The sequence below is a fragment of the Anomaloglossus baeobatrachus genome, chromosome 12 (genome assembly GCF_048569485.1).
Source record: "Anomaloglossus baeobatrachus isolate aAnoBae1 chromosome 12, aAnoBae1.hap1, whole genome shotgun sequence".
Lineage (NCBI taxonomy): Eukaryota > Metazoa > Chordata > Amphibia > Anura > Aromobatidae > Anomaloglossus > Anomaloglossus baeobatrachus.
Genome location: NC_134364.1, coordinates 90,763,387 through 90,777,069, shown reverse-complemented (window position 1 = coordinate 90,777,069; position 13,683 = coordinate 90,763,387). Strand labels below are relative to the sequence as shown.

The following is a 13,683-nucleotide window of genomic DNA, read 5'->3' as shown; positions in this document are numbered from 1 at the left end:
GCTGGGGGAGGCTGATGCTGGGGGAGGCTGATGCTGGGGGGGGGCTGATGCTAGGGGAGGCTGGGAGGAGTGAGGCTGATGCTGGGGGAGGCTGGGAGAAGAGAGGCTGATGCTGGGGGCAGAGAGGCTGATGCTGGGGGCAGAGAGGCTGATGCTGGGGGCAGAGAGGCTGATGCTGGGGGAAGCTGGGGGAGAGAGGCTGATGCTGTGATGCTTAGGGAAGCTGGGGGAGAGAGGCTGATGCTGGGGGAAGCTGGGGGAGAGAGGCTGATGCTGGGGGAAGCTGGGGGAGAGAGGCTGAAGCTGGGGGAGGCTGGGGGGAGAGGCTGAAGCTGGGGGATGCTGGGGGGAGAGAGGTTGATGCTGGGGGGGCTGGGGGGAGAGAGGCTGATGCTGGGGGAGAGGCTGCTGGTGAAGGCGGGGGAGAGCGGCTGCTGCTGGGGGAATGGGAGAGAGGGGCCAATCCTAGAGACAGAGGACAAGGGTTGAGGGATAGTGCAATGACAAAATCGATGGGGGGGGAGTGTAAGGACTCAGAATGAGGGGGGGCAGCATTGGGAGCACATTATGGAGAAGGGGCAGCATGTGTGGGCTCAGTATGGAGTGGAGCAATGTAGGGGAGTCAATATCAAGAGTGGGGTAGTGTGTGTGTGTGGGGGGGTGTCTCAGCATAAGCGTTAGTGTGGTGGTCTTAGTATGATGAATGGGGCAGCATGGAGGTGTCATTATGGAAAAGAGGAAGGCAGCATTAGGAGCTCATGGAGAGGGGCAGCATGCATGGGACATTGGGAGGAGGGGCAACATGCATGGGACATTGTGAGGGGGGACAGCATGCATGGGACATTGTGAGGAGGGAGCAGCATGCATGGGACACTGTGAGGAGGGGGCAGCATGCATGGGATATTGTGAGGAGGGAGCAGCATGCATGGGACACTGTGAGGAGGGGGCAGCATGCATGGGACATTGGGAGGAGGGGGCAGAATGCATGGGACATTGTAAGGAGGGGGCAGCATGCATGGGACATTGTGAGGAGGGGGCAGCATGCATGGGACATTGTGAGGAGGGGGCAGCATGCATGGGACATTGTGAGGAGGGGGCAGCATGCATGGGACATTGTGAGGAGGGGCAGCATGCATGGGACATTGTGAGGAGGGGGCAGCATGCATGGGACACTGTGAGGAAGGGGCAGCATGCATGGGACATTGGGAGGAGGGGGCAGCATGCATGGGACATTGGGAGGAGGGGGCAGCATGCATGGGACATTGTGAGGAGGGGGCAGCATGCATGGGACATTGTGAGGAGGGGGCAGCATGCATGGGACATTGTGAGGAGGGGGCAGCATCCATGGGACATTGTGAGGAGGGGGCAGCATGCATGGGACACTGTGAGGAAGGGGCAGCATGCATGGGACATTGGGAGGAGGGGGCAGCATGCATGGGACATTGGGAGGAGGGGGCAGCATGCATGGGACATTGTGAGGAGGGGGCAGCATGCATGGGACATTGTGAGGAGGGGGCAGCATGCATGGGACATTGCGAGGAGGGGGCAGCAAGCATGGGACATTGTGAGGAGGGGGCAGCATGCATGGGAAACTGTGAGGAGGGAGCAGCATGCATGGGACATTGTGAGGAGGGGGCAGCATGCATGGGACATTGTGAGGAGGGAGCAGCATGCATGGGACATTGTGAGGAGGGGGCAGCATGCATGGGACATTGTGAGGAGGGGGCAGCATGCATGGGACATTGTGAGGAGGGGGCAGCATGCATGGGACATTGCGAGGAGGGGGCAGCATGCATGGGACATTGCGAGGAGGGGGCAGCATGCATGGGACACTGTGAGGAGGGGGCAGCATGCATGGGACATTGTGAGGAGGGGGCAGCATGCATGGGACATTGTGAGGAGGGGGCAGCATGCATGGGACATTGTGAGGAGGGGGCAGCATGCATGGGACATTGTGAGGAGGGGGCAGCATGATGTGAGGTCAATGTGCAGATCATATTTCATAATTGAGGAAGGTGTGGTGGGTATAATTTATAAGGGAGGGCAGTGTGTAGTTTATTAGGGGCAGTGTCACAGTCACAGTATATAAGTGGGGACGATGTGGTGGGAATATTTTATACTCATGCTATGTTTTGATGTGCCCGTGGTGATCTCCATTGGGGGGGGGTTAGTGCCCTTCGTTTCTCATTGATACTTTTTCAAGTGTTTTACAGAGTAGATCTGCCTTAAACAGATGTCGTGTGCGAAAACTCAGTGTTACGTTGTCACTAAGGGGCGCGACCACTTAAAGTGCCTAGGGCAGCACGAAGGCAAAATACAGCCCTGTTCCTAGGCCATATGAATCAAGCAAAATGAACGCCATTTTGTATTTTTTCACATTCATCAAGTCCCCCCAAAATTGTATTAGCTAGAATCGGTGTTTTTTTTTGGGAAATATAAAATCGATTGATTCATTACCCTGGCACATCGAATTACATGGCTGAAAAGTGACTATATTGAGTCTAAGGTAAAGTCTAAGTGCTCTGATTAGAGGGGAGATATATTTTTGCCTGATTTGTGTTTGTCTAATTTACATGTGGTGAAGTTTTGAAAAAAGGTGAATTAATTCTCCCATCATATTCTATGGACATCGAAACAGGCAACATCTTTAGCATTTAGTTGCTGTATAGAGTCGGCTCCCCCCTCTCCTCACAGTTGGTATGTCCCAGAGAAGAGAATCACCAGATTTCGATCTCTGAGGTAAAGTGAAAGTAAATCCTGTGAGGCGGCTGTACTGAGGGGAATCAGCAGATTCACCAATGACATGTAATGGAGAAAAGGCTTTACATTGAATCTTCTGACTTTTTCCTATGTTTTTCCTCATATCTGATGTGTCCACTTTAATATTTTACCTCAGAAATCGTGTTGAGCATCAAAAGTCCTGCAGTATGCTCCTCACAGTGTATTCTTATATTTCATTTGTGTATTTCCAGATTTTTCTCCTCTTCAGACAATTTGTTGTCCAACAGGCTAGGGTAAAAAAACAGACTTTAGACTGTAAGGGTTTTCTCATTACCTCAGTTTAGTCAGTGACTAAAACTGTCATCTGAACAAGTTGTAATATGGCGACCGGCTACATTGCCAATGGCCGGTGTGTATCCCAGAGGTGGTTGTCCTTCGGGATGTAAACCTGGATTGTCTACTCTGGTACCGGTAGTGCCAGATCGGTGTCAGTACCTGGGCGAGTATTGGGGGACCCACTCGCAGTCGGCAGGATCAGGTCACCATCTTTACTGCAGCCCCCTGGCAGATTTCTGGGGACAGCAGACAGTGCTCCGGTCAGCCATACTTTGATGACTGCGGGTCCTTTAAACCCGCCAAGCATGTGTCCTCAGCGTTCAGTCACTAATGAACGCTAAGTGTATATGCATTGCAGGCCAGGGTTCATCCATCCCATAACGAACAGGAGCGGCTGCCGGCCCCCGTGTCCCCCATTGCTGCATGCATGTGCCCCCATCGCCCCACAATATGTGTATTCCCACCTGTATCCCCCATTATGTGTATGCCCCCCCAGGCCCCAGCATCCCCCAGTATGTGTATGCCCCTTGAGCCCCAGCGTTCCCCATTATATGTATACTACAAAGGGTCCAGCATCCTGCAGTATGTGTATGCCCCCCCAGGGCCCAGTGTCCCCCAGTATGTTTATGCCCCCCAGGCACCAGTATGTGTATGCCCCCCAGTAATGTGTATGCTCCTCAGTGGCCCCAGTTATGTGTATGCCCCCCACTGGTCCCAGTAATGTGTATGCCCCTAAGCATCCCCAGTATGTTTATGCCCACCATTGGCCCCAGTATGAGTATGTCCCCCAATAATATGTGTGGCCCCAGTAATGTGTATGCCCCTCAACGCCCCCAGTATATTTATTTTCACCACTGGCCCCAGTATGTGTATGCACCCACTGGTTCCAGTAATGTGTATACCTCCTACTGGTCCCGGTATGTGTATGCCCCCTAGCGTCCCCCTGTAATGTGTATGCCGCTTAGCAGCCTCTGTTATCTGTATGACCCAAACTGGCCCCAGTAATGTGTATGCCTCTCAGCAGCCCCAGTAATGTGTATGCCCCTCAGCAGCCCCAGTAATGTGTATGCCCTCTACTGGCCCCAGTATGTGTATGCCCTCTACTGGCCCCAGTACGTGTATGCCCCCCTGTGGCCTCAGCTATGTGTATGCCCCTCAGCAGCCCCAGTAATGTGTATGCCCCCCACTGGCCCCAGTAAGTGTATGCCCCCCTGTGGCCTCAGCTATGTGTATGCCCCTCAGCAGCCCCAGTAATGTGTATGCCCCTCACTGTCCCCAGTATGTGAATGCCCATCACTGGCCAGAGTAATTTGTATGCCCCTGGATTCTATCAGTTATCCACCAATGCGAAATAAACTGGCAGGATTTGGCCAGTTTCGCCATTTTGTCGATTTGCTGATCCATAAAATATAATGAGAAAATGGAATAGTGGCCAGTTGGCTGCCATTTTACTGATTTCATATGATCCTGGGCAGGAGGTACAAAATAAAATATCATATTCGCCTTCCCCGTCTCCTATCTTGCTGCCTCAGCTCACCACTCGTTCTGCGTTTGTTATCTAGGGCTCTGTTCACTTCATGTTTTATTCATTCGTCAGTGGCTTTTTCAGGAACTTACCGTTGAAGTTGTGAAAAAAAGGATTTGGACGTTTGTGCTGACTTGAATGATGCAAAGTCACTTTGTGCTCAGTCAAACATTATTTTGGCACTATTCGCCTATTTGAGGTTGGTACTAAGATGTGACAGACTGCGCTTTGGTGCCCACCTTAGAAAGGCAAATAATGGTCGAAAATGATGTCCGAGAAGGCACATAATGACTCAGTCTGCACCATTACAGTCAATGGCCCCGACAGCGCAAATGTCCGAATACAGTTTTGTCAGGGCATCAGATAAAGGCCTCCAATAGAGCCACGGACAAGTGGATAAAATATTATGTGAACACAGCCTTAAAGGGATAGTCCAATCTTCAAGATCCTATCCCAATATGTAGTAGGTGTAATAATAATAATAATATTATAAAATACCTCCTATTATAATTGAAGTATAGTTCTGATTAGCTATGTCTTTTACCTCATGCGCAGGGCATTACAGTAGCTTAGGTAGCCATGGTTACGACCACTCATAGTGACACAGTTAGGGCTACTTTGCACGTTGCGACATTGCTAGCATCGGCTAGCGATGCCGAGCGAGATAGTACCCGCCCCCGTCGCACATACAATATGTGGTGATTGCTGCCGTAGTGAACATTATCGCTATGGCAGCGTCACATGCACATACCTGCTTGGCGATGTCGCTATGACTGCCGAACAATCCCTCCTTCAAGGGGGAGGTGCGTTCGGCGTCACTGCGACGTCACTAATCGGCCGGCCAATAGAAACGGAGGGACGGAGATGAGCGGGACATAACATCCCGCCCACCTTCTCCCTTCCGCATTGCCGGTGGACGCAGGTAAGGAGATGTTTGTCACTCCTGCGGGTTTACACACAGTGATGTGTGGACCTGCAAGAACGACATACAACATTGTACCTGCGGTCGACCCGACATTATGAAAATGACCGACGCTACACAGATCACCGATTTTCGACGCTTTTGCGATCGTTTATCGGCGCATCTAGGATTTACACATTGTGATGTCGTTACCGGCGCCGGATGTGCGTCACTAACAGCGTGACCCCGACGATATTCTGGATGCGATGTCACAGTGTGTAAAGTACCCCTTAGTTGCTGGTGGACTTAACCATGTATGCTTAAGCTAGTATAATGCCCTGCACTTGAGGTAAACGATATAGCTAATCCGGAGAACAATACTACATTCTAATTGGAGGTATTTGATAATATTATTATACCCACTACATATTGGGATAAGGCTAGTTTCACACTTGCGTTGAATGGCATCCGTTGCATTGCGTTGTGTGACGGATGCAACGGATGCATTGCATATAATGGGACAACGGATGCAACGGATTGTACAAAACAACGTAAAGCTTTTTTTTTTTTTTTTCTTCTTTACAGTTTTACCGGCAGCAGACTATTGTGAACGATCAGCTGATCACCCGGCGGCCGGGCGATCAGCTGAGCGCTCTCACATGCCGGCGGCCGGGCGCTCAGCTGAGCGCTCTCACATGCCGGCGGCCGGGCAATCAGCTGAACGTTTGGCCACCGAGAGACAAATAACGTTTCTGTGATTAAAAGAAAAAAAAGCAGAGCAAAAACAAATGAGCATGCGCAGTGAAAAATAGAGAATTCCGCCGCTCAAAAAAGGTTGCGTGCTGTGTTCCTTCCGCCCGGCGGAAGCAACGCAGCGTCGGCCAGCGGAAACAATACAGGTTTTTTTGGCACAATCCGTCATCCATACAAGTCTATGGGAAACAGCGGAATCTGTTAACGGATTCTGCTGTTTTCCAAAAGGGCGGATTGTGACTGAAGGTAATTAACGCAAGTGTGAAAGTGTTGTGAAAGTACCCTTAGATCTTGGAAATGGGAGATGAAGATAGGCTCACCCTTAGAAGGCATCTTTATACCCAGGCACATCGAATGACTTGGCTGAGAGAAATCAGCAGATTCACTAATGACATGTAATTGAGAAAAGTCTTTAAATTGACCTTCTTACTTTTGTTTAATGTTTTTCTCATATCTGATAGGTCCACTTTAATATTTTACCTCAGAAATAGTGTTTACGTATGCTCTTCACAGTGTATTCTCATAATTGGTTTGTATATTTCCAGATTTTTCAAGATTTCCTTCTCCTCTCCAGACAATTTATTGTCCAACAGGTTAAGGTAAAAAAAAAAAGTCTTCAGATTGTGAGGGTTTTCTCATTACCTTAGTTTAGTCAGTGATCGGATTGGCCTGAGCACTTAATTATCAGCTCCCAGCGCATTTATCACAATGACTTTGGGATAGTTGGGAACCGGTGCTCCTAAGCTGTCCCTAACCTCAGGGATACTCCTAATGGTGGAGAGGCCTGAGTTTCCCTCCTGGTCCTGCTCCTGAACAGTCCTGATCTGATTTCCCCTTCACCTCTCCCCAGGGAGGGATGGAACAGGAGTGTGTAAAAACTTATAGATAAAGACAGACAATAGAAAAAATAAAACTCTGTCACACAGCATGCATACACAAAGGTTCGATGGGTTCCAGTGCAAAATTTGGACCTGGAATCCCTCCCCCGACATCTCAAGAGTATCATATAATTATGCTGACACTCAGCTCTTTCCCTCAGCACCCAACTTTCCCATGCTCTGATATCCCTATTTCCCTCAGCACCTATCTTTCCTATGTTCTGATATATATCTTGTCCTCAGCACCCAGCTTGCCCTATCAGAGCATGGGAATGCTAGTTGCTGAGGGAAAGATGTATAGCAGAGCCTGGCAAGCTGGGTGCTGAGGGAAAAATAACGTTCTCCCTCAGCACGCAATGTTCCCATCCCATGCTGTATCTTTGTCCCCATACTGGTATATAGCCCAAAACATTTTTTTTCTGTACATTATATTTGTGCTATAAATAGCATTATACAGATTTATTCATTGTGCATATACACCGTGTGCAGAATTATTAGGCAAGTTGTATTTTGGAGGATTTTTTTTATTATTGATCAACAACTATTTTCTCAAGCAACCCAAAAGACTCATAAATATCAAAGCTTAATATTTTTGGAAGTTGGAGTGGTTTTTTTTTAGATTTGGCTATCTTAGGAGGATATCTGTTTGTGCAGGTAACTATTACTGTGCAGAATTATTAGGCAACTTAATTAAAACCAAATATATTCCCATCTCACTTGTTTATTTTCACCAGGTAAACCAATATACAGTGGAACCTTGGTTAACGAGAACAATCCATTCTGGGAGTGTGCTTGTTAAGCAAGTTACTCGTCTAGCAAAGCAAAATTTCCCATAGGAAATCATTGCAATGCAGACAACTCATTCCACAACTTGTTAAATGTCCCATCCTGGTCCCCTATTGTGCCATTCCACACATGCATATACATGCACAAACACACCCGCACACACACATATTATGCTCACATTATCTTCCGTTCCATCGCCGGCCTCATGGTTCTTGCAGTTCGCCGGTACAGGATGTGTATCGGTAACCATCGCAACAGATGCCGACACTTCCGCTGCCAGAGCGCTGACGTCAAAGGCAGGAGCCGCTTGCCTCTGATTGGTCAGCGCGCTGCCTTTGAGTAGCGGCTGACAACGGAAGTTCCTCCCTCGTCGTGATGGTTACTGATACACATCCTGTAGCGGTGAACTACAAGAACCATGAGGCCGGCGATGGAACAGATGGTAAGGTGAGCATAATATGTGTGTGTGCGTGCTTCTGTGTGTTTGTGCGGACTGCAAGAGGGGGTTAGAGCGCAGTGGATGTACGGAACCGGACATGTGTGCGGTGAGTATTTTGCTCGTACGGCAAAGCTTGCTCGTAAACTGAGTTACAAATTTACAGCAAGCTTTGCTCGTTAAGTGAAATACTCGGGTTACTCGATAACCGAAGTTCCACTGTAACTGCACAAAATTTAGAAATAAACATTTCTGACCTTCAAAAACAAAACCCCAAAAAATTAGTGACCAATATAGCCACCTTTCTTCATGATGACACTCAACAGCCTACCATCCATAGATTCTGTCAGTTGCTTGATCTGTTTACGATCAACATTGCGTGCAGCAGCCACCACAGGCCCCAAGACACTGGTCCGAGAGGTGTACTGTTTTCCCTCCCTGTAGATCTGACATTTTATGAGGGACCACAGGTTCTCTATGGGGTTCAGATCAGATGAACAAGGGGGCCATGTCATTATTTTTTCATCTTTTAGACCTTTACTGGTCTGCCACGCTATGGAGTAGTTGGATGGATGTGATGGAGCATTGTCCTGCATGAAAATCATGTTTTTCTTGAACGATACTGACTTCTTCCTGTACCACTGCTTGAAGAAGTTGTCTTCCAGAAACTGGCAGTAGGTCTGGGAGTAGACCTTCACTACATCCTCAACCCGAAGAGGTCCCACAAGTTCATCTTTGATGATACCAGCCCATACCAGTACCCACCTCCACCTTGCTGGTGCCTGAGTCTGAGTGGAGCTCTCTGCCCTTTACTGATCCAGCTTCTGGCCCATCAAGTGTCATTCTCATTTCATCAGTCCATAAAACCTTTGAAAAATCAGTCTTAAGATATTTCTTGGCCCAATTTTGATGTTTTATCTTATGTTTCTTGTTCAAAGGTGGTGGTTTTTCAGCCTTCCTTACCTTGGCCATGTCCCTGAGTATGGCACACCTTTTGCTTTTTGATACTCCAGTAACGTTGCAGCTCTGAAATATGGTCAAACTGGTGGCAAATGGCATTTTGGCAGCTTTCACGCTTGATTTTCCTCAATTCATGGGCAGTTATTTTGCGCCTTTTTTGCCCAACACGCTTCTTGCGACCCTGTTGGCTATTTGTCATGAAACGCTTGATTGTTCAGTGATCACACTTCAAAAGTTTGGCAACTTTTCCTGACCCCCTCCCTTGTTTCTTCACCTTCCCCCGTGCTCCTGATCTGCATCTACTGTAGGCCTGGCACACCCTTCAGGGCGCTGTTGCCTCTGGTCTTGTATTATGTATTATCTAATGTGTTCTTTTTGTTCAACTCGTTGTTTGGAAATTTAATAAAAAATTATTGGAGAAAAAAAAAAAGTTTGGCAATTTCAAGACTGCTGCATCCTTCTACAAGACATCTCACAATTTTGGAGTTTTCAGAGCCCGTCAAAGCTCTATTCTGACCCATTTTGCCAAAGGAAAGGAAGTTTCCTAATAATTAAGCACCCCTTATATAGGGTGTTGATGTCATTACACCGCACCCCTCCTCATTACAGAGATGCACATCACCTAATTTACTTATTGGTAGTTGGCTCTCAAGCCTATACAGCTTGGAGTAGGACAACATGTATAAAAAGTATCATGTGATCAAAATACTCATTTGCCTAATAATTCTGCACACAGTGTAAAATGGTAGTTGTTTTTTTAATGGTACAGGAGTTTTGGCATTTTTAAGATTTGTTTTGGCCCTTTTTGTATTAATTATGCTTTTGAATGTTTGAATTGTATTGCTAAAATATCACACGTACACATTCACTTATTCACACAAATGCAGACATATACACTAGATTTATTTTTACATACTGTATATGCCTGTATTTTTGTACACACTGGATACACTTAAGGGACACTGAGACATCGCTAGCGATCTCATTAGCGATGTGACATGCTAGATTGCAGATGCAATCTGCCGAAATCTCACACAGGTCGTTTTTGTAGTGCCGGTCACATGTGCAATCTCAGCAGATCGCATCTGCGATCTGGCGTGTCACATTGCTAATGAGATCGCTAGCGATGTCGCAGTGTGCAAAGCACCCTTAAGAAATAAGAAAGTTAGATCTCTGACAGCAAGGTGCAGGTTTGAGGGGCCACATAGGAGGAGGAAAAAAATGGTAGTGGGGCTACAGACATCATTCAGGGAGCTCCAGTACTCACATCAGGTCACATTGTGTCCTCTGGAGCCTCCCCCTCTGCTAGTTCCAACTACAGAGCTATGGCGGTGCAGGAGTAAAGGACACCAGCTCCTTAGTAGGTTCTTATATTTCTGGCACTCACTGTACAGGCCTGAGACTCCATAGCAGGCCGTGCCGGTGAGCGGGACTTAGACTGCTTTGACATTGTGTTCCGATCACCGTTCAGTGGTCCCATCAGGGCTTCCATCCGAACGCCCCGCAAAACTGGTTACCGACGTATGTGCCAACTTGACTATAATGGTGCAGATGGAGTCACCGTGTGCTCTGTCGTGCACCATTTTCGAGAGTATACGCTTACTGGAAGCGGACACCCAGACGTAGTAGACTGTTATGGCAGCCTTCTGTCTGGTCCTTTGCATGATTACCACGGTTCTTCTGTTATCTTCCCTCACGGCCAAGTAGGCCAAGTCATCATGCAGTGAGTCGCTAGAGGCTAGATGCACGTCCTGACATCAGAGGCCTACTTGGTGAGGGAAGCCCCGGTGCCAAGTAATAATAATGGAAAATTCCAAGAGGACATGCGGAGGACCAAAAAAGGGGCTTATCTTGGCCAAATTTAAGTAAACTACCAAATTCAAATCTCAGCAGATTCACTCATCCTAGCCATCCAAAGATCTTCATACAAATATAATTAAAATATGGTTTTATTTCCTCATTGGTTAGTTTCACATTCATAAAAAAATCTAAGAAGTATCAACAACAAATAATCCCATGGACGGCTCGTCGCAGAATTCCAACCTCTTTACTTTTCAGTCAAATAAAATATTCAAATTGTGATACTGCCTTCTCAGATTTCTTAAAGCTTCCTTGTGGTCTTCAGAAATGTTACAGTCCTGAATGCTGAGAATGAAAATTGACATTCTATTAAATGACACACTATTAAAAGTCACTGTTGTTTTACATTTTCTTTCGTAATATGTCATATCAGAGAAATTTGCTTTTTTTCTACTGGAGTGATCTGCCATTTTTAATTTATAGGTAAAATCTGTATTAAATGCGGAAAAATGTTCCCACTACAAGATAGGAGATAACAATTGGTGCTTATAACATTCTATGAAGAAGGGCAGAACTAGAGGCAGATGTACACATTTCACAGCTAAAGGCAATGATCCTTGGATAAAGGTATACAAATTAGCTATTCTCCAAAAGGAAGAAAGTTGTCTCTCCATTGCCACCTATAGGTATGTATCCTGAATGACTACTTAATTTTGGATGTAGTTGGGTAATAATAAATGTAAAGTAGGTTTCTGTATGTTATATTGTGACAGCAAGGGAAGGAGGATAGGAGCTGCAGCAGGGGTAAAACGTGGCTGTCTTCTCTTCATTGTGCATGTTTTTCGTTTTATATGTATTTATATGGGAGACTCAGATTAACACTTTACAAGCTGCATGTCCTTTTCAGCTGTTTAAAAGCAGCTATGTCCTCTTCCTGCAAAGCAACCCTTTAGAAGCAGCTGTATCCTCCTCCTTTTATCTAGGCTGCTGAAAACACAGAGACATCTTATTACATGGTTGATTAAAGAAACAAACCAATATTCTATGAGGTAAAGTTCAGACTCCTAGGAGAACGTGAGGAAAAATGTCGATTTATATGTGTTTTTCCCATTGAAAAGCATGGAGAATTCTCAACATTTTTATTTCCCTTTTGGTGAATTTATGAGAAAAATAGGTGAATCAATTCACCCATGTCTCTGAAAAAGACTAGATAAAAAAGTGAGACATTGTCAGTTGAAGGCTGACCGCTCTTGCAATGGTATCCACGGCCAAACCATGCTTAAAGGCCGCTTTACACGCTACGATAAATCTAACGATATGTCGTTGGAGTCACGTCATTATTGACACACATCCGGCATCGTTTGACAGATCGTAGTGTGTGACAGCTACGAGCGACTGTGAACGAGCAAAAATACTCACCTTATCGTTGCTCGTTGACACGTCGCTCATTTTCTAAAAATCGAACGTCCTTCTGTGCTCCGCTTGTTCATCGTTCCCGAGGCAGCACACATCGCTCCGTGTGACACCCAGGGAACGATGAACTGCAGCTTACCTGCGTCCCGCCGGCAATGTGGAAGGAAGGACCGCCGGCAATGCGGAATAAGGAGGTGGGCGGGATGTTTACGTCACACTCATCTCCGCCCCTCCGCTTCTATTGGCCGGCCACTGTGTGACGTCGCTGTGACGCCGAACGTCCATCCCCCTTCAGGAAGAGGATGTTCGCCGCCCACAGCGAGGTCATTTGGAAGGTAAGTACGTGTGACGGGGGTTTACGACTTTGTGCGACACGGGCAACAAATTGCCTGTGCCGCACAAACGATGGAGGCGGGTGCGATCGCAAATACGATCGCATGACATATCGACACGTGTAAAGCAGCCTTAAGCCACTCAGTGTAGCAGGTCCCATTGAAAACCTATCGTTCACTTTTTAACTCTCCATGCAGTAGCATGAGCTCAATCCTCTACCATTCATTTGTTGTACAGAATAAGCTCCCTCCCAATTGATGTCACCCAATGAAGCGTTACCAAATTTTGAGCTTTCTGTGGTAATAAAATTAAAATAAAATTTGCATCATTGTAATATTGAGATACATTTTCTAATTTGCTAATGACATGTATTTGGAAACAGTCTTATCATTTCATCTACTGGCACTTTCTTTTTTTTTTTTCCATTTCCCGATAGGCCATCTGTTGCAATACCTTAAAACATGACTTGGTAAATTAGCCAAACCAGGGGCACTCATGTATAGACAAAACTGTGTTAATATTTTTGCTCCTCATCTGTAGAGAAGGTTCTAATTGGCTGTACGACATTCAGGAGTTTTTTTTAGCACTGTCATCATTACATCTGTCAGTATATATACAGCCGTTACGCAATTGTCCCGGATCCTTGCTTTGCTTCCCTTATCCGGGTTCGTTAAACTTTGTTGTGCTCCACATCAGGCTTTGTAGATGGCCCGGCATGATCCCTTGTGATCATCCACCGGGGCCTATATAAGACTCACCAAGAATTACTCCTGTGTCTTAGTATTATAACTTCAGTGTTTCTAAGACTTAATTTCCTTGGCACCTTGACCCGCTTAGTAGC

At 46.7% G+C, this 13,683-nt stretch overlaps 1 protein-coding gene across 1 annotated transcript in view; it reads right to left on the bottom strand.

Moving 5' to 3' along the window:
• Positions 1–11,248: 11,248 nt before the first annotated feature.
• The window catches only part of LOC142257568 (uncharacterized), a 93,906-nt gene continuing 91,471 nt past the window's right edge, over positions 11,249–13,683 (bottom strand). Inside the window, 1 exon segment of the mRNA XM_075329711.1 lies at positions 11,249–11,441. Within this exon segment, the coding sequence (XP_075185826.1) occupies positions 11,351–11,441 (91 nt within the window). The 3' untranslated portion in view covers positions 11,249–11,350.